Source organism: Sminthopsis crassicaudata, chromosome 3 (assembly GCF_048593235.1).
Source record: "Sminthopsis crassicaudata isolate SCR6 chromosome 3, ASM4859323v1, whole genome shotgun sequence".
Taxonomy (NCBI): Eukaryota; Metazoa; Chordata; class Mammalia; order Dasyuromorphia; family Dasyuridae; genus Sminthopsis; species Sminthopsis crassicaudata.
Window position 1 is genome coordinate 144,079,554 of NC_133619.1, and position 20,799 is coordinate 144,100,352.

The 20,799-nt window shown below is 30.7% G+C and overlaps 1 protein-coding gene across 5 annotated transcripts in view; it reads left to right on the top strand.

Annotated features, from left to right (window-relative positions):
- Nucleotides 1–20,799, top strand: part of GPC5 (glypican 5) — a 1,091,572-nt gene that overhangs the window by 664,476 nt on the left and 406,297 nt on the right. For 3 of the 5 annotated variants that reach the window (XM_074299351.1, XM_074299350.1, XM_074299349.1), the window contains exon 6: nt 2,414–2,534. In XM_074299351.1, coding sequence (XP_074155452.1) covers nt 2,414–2,534 — 121 coding nt within the window. Of the gene's footprint in view, nt 1–2,413; nt 2,535–11,111; nt 11,511–11,546; nt 14,792–20,799 lie in introns of those variants that run through there. The other 2 variants (XM_074299353.1, XM_074299352.1) reach the window with 2 other exon arrangements.

The following is a 20,799-nucleotide window of genomic DNA, read 5'->3' on the forward strand; positions in this document are numbered from 1 at the left end:
AGGCTTTCTTTTTTATCTCATCAAAAATGAAAATATGAAAGGTTAAGAAGCCAAGGCTTTGTAATATTAATTATAGATTACTCATGCAAATATGACTATATTATTCTGAAACAGAATCATTGGATGCAATGACTTGTTCTATGAATCCTGGGTAATCTTTCTTCAATTGTTTCATTAATTATGATAATTCAAAATTATAGAATATAAGAGGGAAATGGTAGCCTCTAGTTTCTTATGTTTACAGGTGAGGAAACAGAAGCCAAAAATTAACTACATAGACCAAAGTCTAGTAGTTGCAAAGTCAAAATAGTTGCATTGGGCTAGAAAACTTCAATAATAGTATGTACATTCCTGCCAATTGTTGTAGTCTAAAGGGTATAAAATATATTATTAAGGTCTAAAAATTAGTATATATTTGACATAGACAAATACAGTGTTTAAACAAAATTAATAACTTTTCTTTAGTACTCCAAATCAATGATTCCCATGACTTTTAAATAAACCTTTATTTAAGTGGAGTGATAGCCATATTCTTGATTTCTGGAAGGTGATAATCTGTGTTTAGTCATACTTTCTTATAAAAAGATATATTTTGCTTTTCTACTGCCTTCATTTTGTAATATATCCTTCCTTCTCCCTCTCCCAGAGAGTCAGTCCTTATAACAATGAAAAAAGAAAGGGGGAAAATGGTTAAATCAAGCTAGCCAACACATTAACTACTGTGTTCTGCATCATTGATTGCTTTCTATATCCAAAGCCTTCTTTATCTGCAAAAAATGAAAGGATATATATATATATATATATATATTCATATATACTCTCTGTACATGTATATATACATGCACATATGTATAATATTTGTGTGAACACATTCATAAATCCCTAAAGGCAGAAATTATGTCTATACTTCTTTTTCCTCACAATGACTAACATTTTCTTATATGTTGCAAGGCTTCTATGAATACTGGGTAGTCTTAGTGTCATGTTGATAAGGATAAATTCTTGATATTGATTAATTCTTTCTTATTGCCAACTGAGCTAAAATTATTTAGATAATCCATTTTGATCACAGTGATACCTACATAAGATTTATTTAAATAACTTTATATAAATTCCCTCACTTTTAAATTAAAGATTTCCCAAATATTTAAGATTGAAATTGGGGGGGAAAGATATTTCCTTTGCATACAAACTTTTGCTTTTTATAGCTAGTTATAAATGCTGATTGATTATGCTTTTTTAGATGTTCGAGTCAACTATTGTAGATGTGCATGAATTTGCTTTACATGGTTGCATCATTTTGTGAATTATTTTATGCATGGTAGTCAAAATTATTTAGCTTCATTAAGTAATTGGCACTATATGACAAATTTTTAAAAAATCATGTTACTAAATGGACAATATAGATTAAAATATAGGCTCAACTAGACAAACCTAAAGAAAATTTAATGAACTGCTTATATTATATAAATGTAGTATATAAAATAATAAAATAATAATATAAATATATTATATATTTTCACTTAATAGTACTTTTTTTCCAATTACATGTGCAGATAGTTTTCAACAGTTATTTTTTGTAATATCTTGAGTTCCTAATTTTTCTCCCATCTTCACTTCTCTCTCCAAGACAAAAACCAATTTGATAATGTAAACATTTTCTCTTATACTGGAAATTTTTATTATGACAATTATTCCTGTCAATCAGGACCGTTAAAATAAAATACAATTTGTAGAAAACAAAGAGAATGATAGACCTAAAATCACAGGTTCTTTGAGCTGAGGACTTTAAATATAGTTTGTTCTAATATCTTCTATTTATGAGTGTTTTGTGTGTGTGTGTGTGTGTGTGTGTGTGTGTGTGTGTGTGTGTGTATGTCTGTGTACCTAAGGAATAGCGAGCAGAAACATATTGCCTTGGATTGCATAATAAATGAAAAGACAACCAAGGTGGTTTTGAACTTTGTTACTAATTATATTTCATCCTTAAAGTCATATTGTTTATTCTACCAAAAGCATGAAAACTACGTAATTCTATTATTTCAAGTGAAAATACAAATAATTGTATAAATTTATCTTAATAAAAAGTTATTTCAGTTTGTCTATTTCAAAAATCATACTCCATTGATAAAAACTAATCTTCATTTTTAACAGAAAAATTTCCAGTTTCAGAAAAATACTAAAATATTTTAAAAGGGTCTATCCAGCATTGTTTCAAATGATGCTTCAAAAAGGAAGATGATTTAAAAATTGTTATTTGAACTTTTCAAAATAAAACTGTCACCTTTCATAAAATATATAAAATAGAATATTATTGAAATGACAGTGAAATATAAGATACATATGCCAAACATCAGTCCAAATAAGTTCCGTGATCATTGTTTTAAATGACATATTTCTTTCATTTCATTAGTTATACTCATCGTGTGGTTGGAAATGGAATAAAAGCCCAATCTGGAAACCCAGAGGTGAAAGTTAAAGGTCCTGATCCTGTCATAAACCAAATTATCGATAAACTGAAACATGTTATTCAGGTAAGTAAACTTTCCTTTGGTAGTAACTAGAAGCTATTGATAACCTTGCATTAAAATTATCAATAAAGATAATATTAAAATTAGGCTTGATCTATTTAATTAATGTTACAGATTGATGTGTGTTACTCCCTCTTGAAATTATGAAACTGCATGAAATGAGTATGCCTACGTTATTACTAATTATTTAGTTCAGTGCTTTGCATATGGAGTATGAAAGTGAAAAGTTAGCCTAATGCCAGGACCATCTGTACCTGTGAATTTCAAGACAGCTCTTTAGCTTTATAATCAATGATAAGAATCCCATGATAAACCTTCATCCTTAACCAATGAGCTTTAGACATATGAAGTCCTGTGCTTACTATCATTAACAATTAAGGGTAACATATATCAGAAAAAAAGGGAAGCTGACAAAGTCACCTTCTTTCTAACACTCTGAGCCTTTCTATGAAGTTTGCAGCTCCATTTATGAAAAAAAAATTAAAAATAAAATACTATTTAAAAAGTTTAAAATAGGAATATACATACATGTGTATATCTATACACACATTGTATATATATGTGTCTTCATGTGCATATATGCATACCATATATATATATATATGTGTGTGTGTGTGTACATATATATATATATATATATGTCTCACTGGAAATATATGTATGCATATCAAGTTTATATAAAATACATTGTAGAATGTCAGTGATTGTTTATGACAAATTCTGCATTATACTAAGAAACGTCAAATCTTCATTTTATGTCAGATTTGCTTTCAACTTATGTTGTTATGAAAGAAAGAAGTAATTTATTCATATGTCTCTTTAGTATTTTAATAACATCAATGATGTAGGTACTAGGTTTCCCCACTTGGTATATTCCATTAGCTAAAATCAAATGTTGTTCCTCATTTTAGTGACAGTCCATAATGCCAAATAGAAGACTTGCGTAGAAGAGATTTTCTAATTGGTTATTCACTTTATAACTCAGATTTAAATATTTTCCACCTTACTTTTTAAATGTAAAACTGGTTTGTTTGAGCATTAGAAGATCACATATTTATAACAGAAATCAAGCTCAAAGTCTACCTACCTATTCCCCCTCTTTTATAGATGAGAATGTTGGGTTCCAGGATAATTAACTAGGTCCAAGATTATATAAAAGTATCAGTGAAGTGATTTGAACCCACAGTTTCTGAAAATGAAAGGTTTTGCATCAATTTGGTTTTAGTTTATAGCAAAATGGAAGCAGTGTGGTGGATCTGAAATAGTAGTGTATATATGAAGGCAGAGGTCCTAGGTTGGAATCCAGATGCCATCATTCAATTACTGTGTGAACTCAGACAATTAACTTCACCTTTTTTAAACCTGGCTTTATCTTTTGTAAAATGAGGGAGTTGGACTAGAAGGTTTTTACTATCCTTTTTGCCAATAAACCCATGTAATTGTGAGAAATCCATATTATCTTTTGCATCATCTTTTCTTATTTTCTACTAGAAAATGTCATTACTTATATTAGTTTTCTAAGTTTATTTCATAATCCATGGTAATTCCAAAGCATAATGCCTTATAACTGAAGGATTTCCTGAAAACTATCTGCTTTTAGTTGCCTTTCACCTGGAGTTTCCCTGGGGGAAGATGTTGAATGAGAGGTCTGGAAATTTCACAACTGCTCAAAGAGGCTTTTTTAGCTAATAATGTCAATTACTATTAGCATCAGGATTTTGATGTTAGAAATACCACCTATAGTTCATGACTAACAAATGGTATTGGTGATACATGTAGATCTCCTAAAAAAAAAAAAAAGGAGGAAGAGTAATACATAGAGCTAACAAAAGACATGCTTAATGGGATAGATTTAAACCAAATAAAGAAGTACAAAGAAGGGTAGACTTAGTTCCTTTTGCCCTTAAGGAGAAAAAGTTAATAATTTTCTGATAATTCAGTCCACCTTCCCTTCTTTCTATGAAAGTTTCAAAATATAAATCCATGAAACTGTGCAAGAGAGAGAAACACACATACATACACACACATTACACAGTGCATGCCATATACACACGCATATACATTCACACAAAACCTATATGTTCCCTATCTAGAGGAACCACATTATTTTCATTCTAAATTAGTTTGCAGTACAATGTGGATGCATATCTCTAATTTACAATTCAGAGACATATGATTATGTCTTTCTAACTACATAGACTGTGCACTATATAAGACTTCACTATAGTTTAAAATAAATGTTTTCCTGGAAGATTTTCTCTTTTAATTTCTACTAACATGATTAGATTGGAAATATATTCGTTTTAGATGTTAGCAAAAACTAATCTCTTCCTAGTGAGATATTGCTAAAACATATGTCCCTTTGGTGCCCTCTAGCAACTCTGCCCAGTTTTGATAGGAATTTGTGGTTGTAAAGGGGCTCTCAATGCTGGCAAAATGTGCTCCAAGCTTCAGAGCTGATGACTGCTGTACTTGCTTGCATTAAAGTATAATAAAAACGGCACTCCAAATTAATGGTGTTCAAAAGGTTCACAAAATTTTCTTTCCATTGATAAAGCTGTATTAGGTCTTTGCAAAGGTAAAAGTCATGGAAGAAGAGGCAATGAGGGCATATATGAAAAAATATAAACTACAGGTCATTTTTATGTCAATCTCACCCATTTATCATCTGTCAATCACCAAACGCATTTAATCACTCACAAATATTAGCATCAAGTTGTTTCTTCTAATTTGCAAGTGGTACTGGAATCATTTCTTCCAGGAATGCCATGGAATACTAATACTCAATGCTTATAAAATGAGGAAAACACTTTCTATCTCTTATTGATAAATTTAAAACATTTTTGTAATCATCCACTCTATGTAAAGTGTTAGATATATATAAAATTAATAAGACACAGTCTCTATCCCTAAGGAACTTATATTCTAGTATGGAATCTTACATCAAATGCACTCCAAAATTTCAGTTCTTCAAAATTATTTCATAACAACAACAACAACAAAACAAACAAAAAGCTCAACTATGTAGACTATAATAATATAATAAGTAGATAGATAAGCTCAAAACTAAGAAGATTAAAGCTATTTTGCCCTGCAAACTTTACTAAACTTCCTAATGTTCTAGGCAACTCTCTAAGATTAGAGATTTCCTTCCCTGATGGAGGGAGCTTTCTCTCCCATGAGTTTCATGTAATGAAATCCTCAAATAAATCTTGATTCTTTTTTCTTTTCCTGTTTCTATTTTCTCTATCCTTACCTATCCATGAAAATAGCAAAAATTATATAAATTAGTAGATTTTTTTTTATAATCCATTACCTTGTGATAATCCACTGATAATGTTCTGAGTTTAAGTAAGACATTTCTTAGACAACATACATGTTCAACCATTGGCGTTATGATTGATACTTTTTCAATTTGGTAAAATCTCCAAGAATTTTCATTCTTTTGGTATAGTTATTGAAATCCCCAAATTGCCTCCATGCTATGATAAAGCACTAAATTGGAATTTTAATGGGGGGAAATGCATGAATAACTAATATAAATGAAAATAAGAGTATGTTGTAGGAACACCAGAAATCACAGGGAGGTTATCTATATCTGTTAGAATAAGAGAATTATTTATTAGGAAGATAAAATATGAACTGAGCCTTGAAACATTTTAGGAATTTTACCAGAGACTTGAGAGGAAATAGGGTGAGCAAACAGAGTATATAAACACCTAGGGATAGAAGCAAGTTCAAAAAATATTTTGTAGTCCAGTTGAGCATTCAGTCATGTGAGATAAAATTTGAAAGTTGGTAGAAACCAGACTGTAGGTAGTCTTAAATCACAGGCTAAAGATTTGGTAGTGTGTGGCATTGAAATATTTTGAGCAAGATAATGATGCAAAGTCAGGCTTTAGGAAGATAACTTTAGCATTATTGTATCTGATAACAAGGATGAGAAAAGGTAGGCAGGGAGACAAGTTAGGAGATTAATATAACTATCTGGAGGAGAGATAGTGAAGACATGCATTAGGATGATAGCAGTTGAAGAAACATTGGAGAAAATGAATCAACAAAACTTAGAAAGTGATTGAATATGGAGAAGGGAGGAGGTAAAGATGACTGATATTTCTAGTTCGTATGGCTGAGAGAATGGTAATGGTATTAGGAGCCATAGGAAACTTCATTTTTTCAATATTTTAACAAGGTTTTATAAAATGTCTTCTATTGCCAGGCATTATTTGTTTATTTGTAATAGAAAAAAAAAGTGTATGCTCAAATAACTGTGAAAGAACAAATAATAATAAAACATATTTGAATACCAAAATATGTTACTTGGGGCTAGAAAGAGAAAGATCACTTAAGTCAGAGACTGCTTCATTAGTTATTTAATTAACATCATACAACACCTTAGGGATCTTCATCTGTGTGAGTGAGTGTGTGTGTATGTGTGTGCGTGCACATGTCCTTAATAAAATGTTAGGAATTCCCACATTATAGCATGTTGGAAATATCAACATGTTTTGCGATCATGTTCAGAATTAAATAAAATCATTAATATACCTGTATTTATTCCTTGGTTCAGATAAGATTCTATGGGTCAAAACCTGCAAGAAGTAAGATTTGAAACATGCCAATGGGAAGATCTCAGTGTTAGGGAAGTACAAGGAGTACAGACCAAAGGAAGCAAAGGTCCTAAACCGAGATGAATTGGGTCTGGAAAGTATATTCATGCTAATGGGGAAAAAAGAATCTAGAGTACAATTAGTCACTGAAAGGTCATGTCATGTTCTCTGGGATGTAATGCCAAAGTCAAGCTTAACATTTTTGTCCATGAACAATCTTATATTCCTATTGCAAAGAAAGAATGATATTAATGGTTATGACATAAGGAGCATCTTGGAGATTTAGAGGTTTCTTCCTCAAAGATATTAAAAGAATAAATAATTGCTCCTGCACAATGGCCCATGAGAATAGGAAGCAGAATGTCCTATAGCTATTCTACTTTCATGCAAAAAGAAGAACTAATTCTCCAGCGGAAAGAGTGCTGAATTTGGAATCAGAGAATCTAGCTTCAACTCTATACTTTCTACCTCTAAGAACCAAGGGAAAGTCAATTAATTTCTTTTGATTTCAGTTAATTTCTCTTGGCTTTGGTTTATTTCTATGAAAGAAGGAGACTAGTCTAGGGTGACTTCTAAGGTTCCTGATGACTTAATATTATCTATGTTTACATGATTTTTCTTCCCTTCATCGGCAGTGAAGTTGGGCAATGGATAGAGAGTTTACCCTGAAATCAGGAAGACCTGAATTCAAATTCTACCTCAGATATTTCTTAGTTGCATGATTGAGAGCAAGTCTTAAATCCTATCTTCCTCAGTAAATGGGGATAATCAGTAAAAATGGGGATAAGAATTGCATTTCATAGTTGTTTTTATGCTAAAGAAGATATTTGTAAAATGTCATGTAAAGTTTAAATTGAATTGTAAATGCTACATATTATCATTATTACATTTCCACACATAGCCAAATCACTGCTTTTTTTTTAAACAAGTTTATTACATACTTATCAAGCCCATGCCTGGAGAATTAGATGCTACCTCTAAATAGACCCATCATAAACTGATTAAAATCTATGTGGAAGAGAAAATGATATAGAATTTTTTGTTCAGGTCAGCCATAATTTCTGCCTAAGAAAAACATTGGTGTTCTTAGATATTTACTTCAAATGGAATCATCCTTTAGTGATCATCACTATCTGATGATGATGAACATAACACTTCATGCCTTTTTAATACATCTCACTGTGTAGTATTGCTCTCTAAATTACCCATTTTCATTAAGGTATTCTCCAGATTCTGAAACTTCTTACTGTTCATCTTAATAGAATATGCTTAGGGCTAAGTTGTCAGGAGAAAAGTACCATTTATTTAGTCATTTGTCTTTAATATTGTATAACAGTGATTCTTTTTCAAGTGAAACAATGTCAGATGTTAAAATCTTGTTCACTGCTGAGGCACTGTGAGATCCAAATAGTAGAGGAGTTAATGACCCAGGACTTACAATTGCTTTACCTGCCTCCCATCTATAGGAAAGTAATATTAGCACCTACCTGAGAAGTTTCATTTTTTAAAGTCAAAAAAAGTTTTGATTTTTAGTAAAAGTTATGGCTTTTAAATAGTATTTTCTTTAGCACAGATTCATAGTTTCCTGTGTAAAGCTAAAGCATATTGTGATTTCCTCAAAAAATCTTGTATTGCAATGGGATTTTGCTATGATGGAGGGGGTGAAGATGGAAGGAGGAAGAGAGAGAGAGACTAAGATAGACAGAGGCAAAAATAGATGAAGAAACAGATACAACAGAGGTTCATTTATTATAGGGTTGATGGATCTTTTAATGTTCCTTATATTTATCCCTATTGCTTGGCTTAATATTGCAATCGTCCTTTGTATTTTGTGGAAAAACTACCTCTCTATCTAAATAATTCTGTTCCCTGATATTAGATATATGTGGTAGCCCAATGAGTTAACTTTTCATATGGATGGACTAAGGGCAGATTATATTTTAGTGAGTGAATTTTCTTAAAGAAATATCAAGGGGAAAATGGATAAATTGCCTATAAAAAAGAACCATTCTATTTGCTTTATATTTCAAACTTTTCTGAAACTTTAAGTTCTATCTCTAAAACCTTTCACCTTATACCATAACAGGGAATATATACTAAAAAAAGATGTGTATGCATATACATTTATACATGTGTGTGTATCTTGTAACAGGAAATCCCCAATGGACAATTCTGAATTTTGACTTAATTAGACTGGGAATAGCAGTCTACATAGAGTAATGCTATTAGGCTTATATGTCAAAACCTAGCTCTTTTCTCACCCTTCTCTCAAGATGTTTATTTTATTTGTATTCTTCCTCAGAAAACATTCAGGGATTCTTACTTTATAAGCTTAAATTATTAACACTTCATGTGGCCATATGTACAAATAAATGAAAAGACCAATATATGCGTATCTTTCAGTACAGAAAGAAAAATATATGGAACGCCTTCAATTTCTACCTGTAGTAGTTATCTAATTTAACAATTAGTTTGTCTGAATAGATTCATAAGAAGATTGTTTTGGGGGGAATTGTGGGATAACAGATTGACTTCACTGTAGATCATTTCACCTTGAATGCTCAATTGTCAGCATAAAACTAACCATCCAATTACTGCATAATCAACTGGAAATGAGGTGTAAGAATTTAGTTTGAAAGTATCCTCAATAATGGGATTTGGACTAAGTTTTAGGAAAATGTATTTCTTTTAATGATTGCAGCACCAAGTAGTCATTTCAAATGGGCTTTGTATTCATATAAAATACTTCTGATCTCCTTATGGAATATCATTAATTGTTAATCCCTGAACCATATACCTTTCAAGATATCAATATATAATTTTTGATAGGATGCAATATTTAACACATGGGTTAATTAATGCTTTATTTTTTTCTGACAAAAGATATTGAAATCATCCTTCAGATTTAATTTGCTAAGAAAACTAAAGTTCTCACCATTAAAATGTCTTAGTGGAACAAGCACAAAAGAAAACCTAGGAAGGCTAGAACAGCATAGCCAACTCCAAAACAAGGAAGTTGTTCTCAGCTGATTGAATGTTGTATCTTTACTAAATATCCTTTCCACACTGTGGTTAAGTAGTCTTCCTTTTGTTTCCTGTTAGTCCCTCTTTCAACTTCTGCTTTTCTTGTAATTCTAATCCTCAACTGTCAATCTGGTTTAAGCCAGGCCTGCCCTACAATATATAGCATAGTAAATTTAAAAATAAAAACATGCAAAAGTGAATTCCTTTCTAAAATTAGATTGGAGTCTATTTCTCAGAGTGGTCATGTTATAGATAAGTTTTGTTATGTCAGTACTTAGTCATGTTCATAGTCAGGAAGTAATAAATCCTTCTCTATAAATGCAAATCCTAAAAGGTTTCTAAAAGAACAATTCTAAACAAGAAAAAGATTTTTTAAAAAAACAATGTAAGCAGAGGATCAAAAACAATTTAATAAATAATAAAGCTTACTAATGATAAATTTTTCTATAATTAAAAAGAATAGACAAGGCAGGCATCTATTCAGTCCCATTGAAACCTTCTAGATATGTCTTTAGAAATATTTTTCCTAGTGTTTTAATTGTGAGATACACACACATATGTATATTTGAGTTAATTAACCCAATTCATCCACAAGGTAAATATTGTTAGAAAAGGATTCCAAGGGTGTGAATTTATTACATGAATGTGTATTTATTTGTGTGTATATACACAGGCACATATATAAAATGCATATATACACATACATATATATGTTTGTGTGTTTATATATATTTCATTGGTGCAGGGAGCTTTCAATGGTAAACCTTTGAGCAAGACCAATTCCTTCTCTGCTATTTACAATCTTAGAGAGTTGCCTGGGGACCTTGAGAAGTTAAGTGGCTTACTCAGTGCCACCAAACTAATATGTATCAAATAGAAAATTTGGATTTAGATGTTTCTGGAACCAAAGCTAACTCTCTGCCTATTATATCATATTTTAATACAGAGAGAAATGGCTTGGTGGTATAAATGGATGGAGCCCTGAACCTGGGATCAGGAACATCTGAGTACAAATCCTTCCATAAGTATTTACTACTTGTATGATACTTTTTAGTATCTCTTAACCTCTATCACCCTGAATTTCTTTATCTGCAAAATGGAAATATAATAACACTGACTTCCTATAGTTGTTGTGATGATAAAATGAACTGACCTTTTGTAAAATGCCTTGCAAATCTTAAAGGGCTTTCCAAGTGCTACCTAATATTTTTATTTACAGATATGTCCATATAGATAATAGCTATTTTAATATGTATTGATATATATAAATAAATATTTATTATGAATAATTTATCTTATCTTTACTAAGTTTGCAAAATACTTTATGTTGTTTCAATTGATACATGCAAAAATTCTGAGAAGTGTTATTTTTCTTTTATAGATAAGAAAATAAGCTAAAGCTGGAGGTTTTAAAAGGGCCACACAACAGTCTGAGGCAAGATTCAAAACCAAGTCTTCAATATTCCAAGTCAAAATTCTATCACCTCACTTATATGAACATAATATACATTCTTTATATCTATTTCCTGTATTTAGAAATAGTAGAGGAATGCTGGATTAAGAATCATGAGAAAGGGCTTTAATTCCTGATCTTCTACTTATCAGCTATGTTACCCTAGGCAAATAGCCTCTTTGAGATTCAATCTCTTCATCTGTCCTTTTAATTTCAAATTTATATCTAACTTTAAAGTTGCAAAGCACTTTCTAAAATAAGGTTACTAAGGCAGCTAAAATGAAGCTATGGAAAGAGGACCAGTTCTTTTTCCTGATTGCCTCAAAAAAGTAAATAAAATGAGTATTCTAATATCTGTCATGTCTACTTCACAAGTCATTAATGCAGAAACATTAGTAATCACATATTTTGCTCAATAGCAGATACTATTTTGAAGATGGTCAGTTTGAGTCCATTCATTAAAGTCATCCTTCTCAAATATTCTACTATAGAATATAGATGACTGGATATTTAAATGATCTTGCCAATGGGGTACAATGTCTGACAGGATCTCCTGTGCTAGAAGTTTTTGATTGTGGACCAAGTAAAGATTTATTTGTCTGTTATTTGAGAACAAGCCCAGGTTAGTTCAAAGAGGCTCATCACTTGAAGGTGGAATTCCTGAAGGTAAATTCTTTTGGCCACAGAAATACAGGAAGACTTGTTTGCCCAAATGTGATACCTAATTCTAGTCTTGACCTACCACTTACTGACTGTGTAAATGTGAACAAGATGCTTAAACTGTGTGAGCCTTAGTATTCCTATTGGAAAAATAGAAAAATATAATACTAATTCTAATTCACTGAGTTGTTTTGAAGATCAAGTGAAATAATGTGTCTAAAATATTTTGTAAATTGCAAGATACTGCAAATGTAAGTTATCATTTCTGAGAATAAAATTTTAGAACAGGAAGAATCTGGTGTATTGTTGGACGGCAACTGTATATCCAGAAAATAATAAGTCAATTTTAATTACATAGTAGAAGGATAATTGGATTTGGCAATTGGGGTGGTATAAAACCACCTAATGTAAAGGGGTGAAGAATATATTGAACTTGAGATCAGAGAACATAGATTTATATGACCTTATAAGTCACTTAATATATCTAGACCTCATCTTCCTCATCTCTGAAATAATGGGTGGAAGCAGATAACTTCTAAGATACTTTATATTTATAAATTTATGATCCTATGATCTCAATTTTTACTTTAAGGGCATAAAGCTGGAGGATATAAAGTAATCTGAACAAGTGATGATGAAATCAAACAGTTTCATATTGGGAAACCAATTTATTAAGTATCCTTGAGATTTAGAGGAGTGGTGGGGGATTTTTCCAGAGAGGAAAAAATCAGCAACAGATTTCTTCACATAAAGTTGAGTCAAAAAAGTTTGAAAGCAGGAAAGTTATAGAAAAGAAAGAAAATTGTAAGGAAAATGTAAAAGGGAAATTTGTATCTTTTGGGAAGTTGGATTACGGACCTGGGTGTATTAATTTATTAAGCATTTATAACATGTTTGACCTTGTGCTAAGCTCTGGGGATTAAAAGACAAAGGAAGAAATAAATAGTCTCTGCTTTCAAATTGCTTACATTCTATTGGGGAGATAGTAGATATCTATATCATATATATATGTATATATATACATATGTACATATGCATATATACATTTATATACCTATTTACTTATCTATGACTAGCTAGCTAGCTAGCTATGCACACACACACACATGGAGTAGGAACTGAAACTGTGATTTCAGACATAGTAGGAATTCTAATATGAGTAAATTCCTGTCAATTTATACAGGTATTATTTCTGCAACTTGAAGAATGGTCTAGAGCTCAGTTTCTTAAACTATGGTTAATGATCCTATATAGGGTCCAGTAACTGAATGTTAGAGTTATAAAATTATGGTTTGTTATTAGTAAATGTTTGATTTGAATATGAAAGAAATGATGGCTCTCAACAAAAAGAAGTCATGTGTATAAGATCATTGCCTAAGTTCTTACTAGAGAACAATAAAGTATATGAAAATTATTATTGTCTTTATTAAAATCATATATTGACTTTCATATATAGAAATGGACATTTATTACACTGTGTTTGTAAAATGTCCCTTCTCTAATATCTCATTTGATTTTTACAACAGTCTTATGAGGATAGTGCCATTACTTCACATGTGAGGAAATTGAAGATCAAAGATGTCATATGCCTGAAGCCATGTGGATCAATTTCCTTCTTAGTTCTCTCCCTCTCAGTATAGGTGATTTTATATTTCTTTTATTTTGTTTTCTTTATTAATCAACATATCCCTACATAAGGGATTGACTAATAGAGTTCAGTGTCATGTCACATTTCTTTATTATTTATTTTATCTTTATTCTTTATTATTCCTTAGAGTTAGGATAACATAGAATCTCAGTAATATTTAGATTTATCTTGAAGTCCTCTTGGTCAAACTAACTCCATTAAATGTTTTCCATATGTAATTCCAACTCTGTCCAGGAATTGAAACTACATATAATTCACATTTTATTTGACTATATTTTAAGTTGGCTATTGTAATGGAATGTAGGGACTTCTTATTAATAGTTAATGTAATAAAGAAAATAATTAAAAAATACTACTCTACAGTTCTGAAAGTAATACAATCTATCGTAAAGTGATTGATCTGTACTATGAGTGATTTTGAACATTGGGAAATCTATTCGAATATTTCTTAAATAGGGTAAAAATAGAATCCCAAAAAGATGTTACCTAGGGAATTAGGAGGACCTGGGTTCAAATTTGGCCTCTGATACTAGCTGTATGACCCTGGACTCAACATTTGTTTCAGTTCCTCATCTGTAAAATGAGCTCAAGGTAATGGGAAACCAGGATTTTTGCCAAGAAAATCCCAAATGGGGTCATGAAGAGTCAGACATAATTAACTTGACATAACAACAAAAGTATTTCTGTTAGCATTGTTTTCTATCTTAAAGTATAGTCTAGTAAACATTTGTCAGGGATAATGTTTTGGCCAAAATTTTATTCTGAAATCTGAGGTCTCTTCCAAATCTGGGTTTTCAGTATTTTAATAAATGCGAAAAAAGTAAATGTTTTCTATCTTATCATCTACATAAAAAACAAAGTGACAGTTATGTGATCCAATTTAAATGTGAATTCTAAATTATAAAATTTGATCACATTCTGTATTTTAGTGTTGTATTAATTATGTATTTCATATACATTTAATAGTAATTTAATAGGTTGCATTTGGCATAGAACAAATCATGAGTTTGATAATAAAGAGATTGAATAAGCATTTATATGTCTTTCTACAAGGAAAGTCAATTACTAATTTTGGAATACTCATTTTGAAATTTTATAACTAGAAATATATTATCAAACAAGGCCTGAAATTATCTTATTAAACAAATGGTAAAATCCAATGTAACCTTACTTTAATGCATCTTTTCTTTTTTTTTTTTCTTAATTTCAAAAAAAGGCAAATGAGTTTCTCAGACATTTAATTCTGCGTATCTAATTTAAATTTATTAAGAGATGCATTACAAATATAAAGCAGGTAATGATGTAACTATGTGGTAATGATACTTTTTAAACTTTGTGTTATCAGTAATTTTATTTTATTTTATGTTACCTACCTCCCATCATATATTTGCTTAAAGTTTTTATTCTACTTTTCTAAAAGGAGGCTGATTTCAATTTGTAGGAATAAACTATTTCTCACAGACATAATAGATTTTATTATAAAGGCCCCCATCACTGAAGGGTATTAAATATTTGATTTGTACCTATTTAAAAGTTTATCAAGTCTTAATCTCAGTTGAACTTTCCCATGAGATAGGGTATACTCACAATAGCCTGCTTCCCAAATATATGCAAGGCAAAGCATGATATTCATATTTTAAATTTTAATTTAAATAACGCTGTTAGATTATTTATCAATAATAAACTTAAGGGAATAAGTATGTTATAAATATCTTATTCAATGACACACATGCCAAAATGGTAACTTAGGACAGCTGACTTATTAGACTGAATCAAATTATTCAACTTTTGATATATTTATCTGATAATTCATAACTGTGTCATAGGTTACTTATTCTTTAAAAATTTCTTTAATCTTTGGATTAAAATTGTCTTGTATCACATAACTCAAATCCTATGATAGGAATTTTTACCTGTAAGTATAAATTTTGAGAGACTTCAGAATATCTGGACTCAAACTAAAACACCAAATAAAAACAAAAATTTTACCAACAATAAGCAACTTAAGTATTTATACATAATAAAATATAATATTTTTTAATTTATGCTAACTAAACCAATTTGTGTAACTTGATATTTTAAAATGACTAGTTGTGTGAGACCTTTTAAAAACTTACCAGCTAAATCATTTGTTTTATTCTCTATTTCTAACTTGAGAGAAACTTTACAACTTTCTTCCATTTCTATCTTGGAGCCAAGCCTATGTTAGGTCCCAAACTAGAATGATTGTCTACAAATATATAATTGCCTAAGGTGCTTTCTATGTCTTCTTGTACCATGCAGCCATACAATGATAAAAGCCTATATTCTTCAAAACCCTGAGAGAATGCTCAGGGTGAATGTGGCAAGAGAGAAATAATCTGGTCCCAGAGAATGGAGAGAGAATTTTCTTTCTCCAATTTTACTCTGAAGTTTTGATACTGCCTCAGAGATTTTGGTAGGAGGTCAAACAATTCAGTTATCTGCTAGTCTTTAATATATTAAACAACACAGAAATAAAAATGAAATGCAATTATTTCATAATGTGTTATGTTGTAATTAATATCATTGTATTTTAAATTACACGCATGTGTTTGTAACTTAGCATGGTACCTTGCTTACGGGTACTAAATATTTGGTGAATAGTTATAAAGAAAAAATATAATATGGAAGAATTTAAGTTATACATATCATTTGTTAAGAAAAATGAGGTAAATAATTTATTGTTTAAATTTAATTTTACATAGACATAACAATGGAAGTGAAATATTGGAAACTTGTTTCCCTTTCTTGGCATTTTTCTCTTTTTGCTACTAGAACTAGAACTTACAGAAAATCTACATCATTTATAATTTTGGTATGCTATGTCAACAAAATGAAATGAATATTCATATAGCATATTTTGATGTTTGATGTTAAGAATATGTTAATATTTTCATAAATAGTTTGTATGACAAGTTATTTTGATTCACATTCTGATTGATTTTAATGAACTAAAAAAAAAAAAAAGATCAAAATCCTAGAAAGTGAATTACATTCAAAAGACTGTTTTCATCTACAAATGAAATTGGAATTATTATGTTAAAGATTTGGACTTTTTAATTATGTGTGTAGCTTTGGTTTATAAAAGTATAATTGGTAACATTATCTTTAGAAAAAAAAGCATCTTGTGCAATAATTAAATTACTTTAAAAAGCATTTCTTGAAGTTCTGATATACTGGATTTCTAAGTTCATTAGTGCAGATAAAATTCCCCTATAAATAATTCTACTTTTAATTATTAGAGGTTTAATTTTCTAGAAATGATAGAAAATTCAGTGCAATTCTGCCTTAATTTGTGAGTATCAGTCAATTGTATTGTGTTCTTCAGATAAAAAGAAAACAGTTTACTTATCTACAGAAAGGGAACATGCTATAAATACATGGCATGAAATGCATGTCTAACTCTTTTGCTCTTTAGCAAATGGCAACAACAAGCATTTTTGCTTTTTAAAACAGTAGATAGTCTTAGAATATGGATAGTTCCATCTTCAGTCTAGAAGGAACTATCTACTTTCATAATGAGTCTATGTCTATGGGAAACAACTGTTCCCAAACATATTGCATTATTTGTCCAGGAACATTTCTCCCATCCTTTCTGCTTGTTCAGCAAAATAAGATGAGATTATTAAAGTAAGACTGAAGACAGCAATGGCTTAAGAATCTCAAAGGTAAACTCTGTGTCTTATTACACTTCTACAAAGGTTGCACCTTACACATTGAAAATGAAAGTTGGGATTCAATGTATAGCTCCAGAAAATACTGTCTGACTTAATTTGAGAATGAAGCAGTGTAAACAGAAAACCCTAGGAGGGACCACTGAGTCACTCTAGGTAGAGAACCTCTTTATCATTTCCACTGAATAGTGAAGTTATCCACAAACCAAAGTCATTTACCCATTCATTCTCAAGTAGTATTTATTTTGAAAGGTAAGAAGAGGAATGGATTAGCTAAGTAAGATTCAACTCCCCCATTTAATTAATTACTATGTGACCTTGGGCAAGTCAAAATTTCTTTGAGGCACAGTTTCTTTCTCTATCTTCTCTTATCTCTCTATAATTCATATATGAGAGAAAAAAAATCAGCTTCCATATGTTTAATTCTTATTTCTGTGTACATGACTTTCAGATTTATATACCTAGCCCTTATAATAGTTTCTCTTCTGAGTTCCAGTCTCATATCACCAAATGCTTATATTGCAAGCTAAATATCCTATAGGCAGACATCTCAAACTCAACATGCTCAAACCAAACCTTGTTATTTTCTCCATAAAATCTGTACATCTATATACAATTTCTATTTCTTTAAAGATCACTGTCATTCTTCCAGTCATCCAAGTATGCAACTTCGGTATCATTTTCTGCATTTCCCCCTCCATCATTTACCATTGTAATCAACTATCAAGTGTTAGCAATTTAAATTCCACAACATTCCTTTTCTGTACTTATATGGCCACTATTCTACTTCAGGACCTTATCAACTTACTAGAATATTGCAAATGTCTCTAAATACATATCCCTGTCTTAGGACTCCCCTGTCCATTCCACCATCTATACAAATAGTCAAACTTATATTCTTAAGAGTGTAGGTCTTATCCTGTTATTACTCTGATCAATGATTTCTAAAATTACATTTGCAGTAAGGATATCTTTTAATTGATATTAGAAACTCTTCACAACCTGATTCCAACTTACTTTTCCAGCCTTCTTACTTTATTCCCCTTTACAATCTCTTAGGTACAGCCCAATTGACCTTATCATTCTTCCTTTCCCTATTTCATTGCTTTTGCACAGGCTCTTCTGAAAGCCTAAATTTCAGCCCCTGATGAAGTCCCTAGTTTTATTTAAAGCTAAACTCAGAAACTGCTTTCTACATCAAGAACTTTATGATCCTACCAGATAATAATAATAATAATAATAAACAATGGGTAGTATTTATATAAGATTTTAAAGCTCAGAAAAAACCCTGTAAAATGGGTGCCATAATTTTCCCCATTGTAAAAATGGGGAAAGTGAAACCAAAAGGTAAAATGACTTGCCCCAAACCACACAGCTAGGAAGTATGTGAGGCATAATTTGAACTGGTGTTTTTCTGATTCTAAAATCACTATTACATCTATTACATGATCTAGTTACCTTTATTAGGTTTCTTACCTTACATTTATTTTCTTCTGCAATTTATATCCAGCTGCTTCACTGAATAGAAAATTAGTTCCTTAAAACAAAGGCTTTTAATATTTTTTGTCCCCAGAATCTAACATGGTACTGGGAATATTATAAAAAACTTAACAAATAGTTGCTGATAAATTGTGCTGTGAAGATAAAAGATATAAATTATATTTTTGTACCACTTCCCATATATTATTTCTACAAGTAATGAAAAAGATAAATTGCAACATACTATATGTTCACAAACTAATCTAGTAATGTATACATGATAATCTGGTCCAAACTTTACTGAAACAATAATTTCTTTTATAATATTTCTGAAATGCAGGGCACTCTTTGGTAAATTGTCACTAAAAATTAGAACTTGCTAGTTTCCATTGATGTTTCTTTTAATAACCTAAAAACAGACCACTGGAATAGTCTCTCTGTCTCCAATTAATTGTACTTCTTGTTTTTTTATCTCAGGCAGCAGATATCATTGAGGTAGAGGTGTCATTTTGCTGCATGGTGGTCATGGTTACTGTTAGGTATTATCCTTAAAGAAGCAGTCATCCAGGCCTCTAATGATGGGAAATCCATTAGTTCCTGTAATATTTCATTGTATTTTTGATAGCTATAATCTTACTGGAATTTTTTTCCTTGTATTTAGCCAAAATATTCTGTTCCTGGAAGACTTTTATTAATTGATGCAGAGTAAAGAAAGCAGAGCAAGGAGAACAATAATAGCAATGATTGCAGTAATATAATTTAAAACAATAATAAAAAGAATAAGAATTCAGTTAACATATAATGACCAATCTTAATTCTAGAGGAAAAATAAAGAGATCTAATGATTTCCTCTCCAGAGAAAGATGGGTAGATGCTAATGCAGAGTTTGGTATTTTCAGATATAGTTACATCTGACACATAAAGTTATATGCTGTTACATTTTTTTTAAGGAAAATCTGAACTAACTTTATTTTTTTATTTAGAATTTTTTTTCACAGTATATATGCATGAGTAATTTTTTATAATATTATCCCTTGTATTCATTTTTCCAAATTATCTCCCCTCCCTCCACTCCCTCCCCCCATGACAGGCAATCCCACACATTTTACATGTGTTACAATATAACCTAGATGCAATATATGTGTGTAAATACCATTTTCTTGTTGCACATTAAGTATTAGATTCCAAAGGTATAAGGAACCTGGGTAGATAGGCAGTAATGCTAACAATTTACATTCACTTCCCAGTGTTCCCTCTCTGGGTGTAGTTATTTCTGTCCATCATTGATCAACTGGAAGTGAGTTGGATCTTCTTTATGTTGAAGATATCCACTTCTATCAGAATACATCTTCATACAGCATTGAAGTGTACAGCGATCTTCTGGTTCTATTCATTTCACTCATTACATTTATAGATTCCTTCAAAGGGAGGTCCTGTTTTGGGACTTTAGTTTTAGGGAGTAATGAGGAATGGAAGTATGAGGAAATGACTTTGGTGTTTAAAAAAAAAAAAAGACATGCATATAACTTTAAAAATACACTTCTTTAATTTCCACTTGGGACTAGAAGAACAGAATGAGTTCCTCTTTTGTGTATTTGAATTCTGCACATATTTGAAGAGCACAATCACAAGTGCTCCTAATTGTGTTCTCCAAGCTAGCCAACTATCCTTCACTGTATATTTGAATAGCACTGGTTCA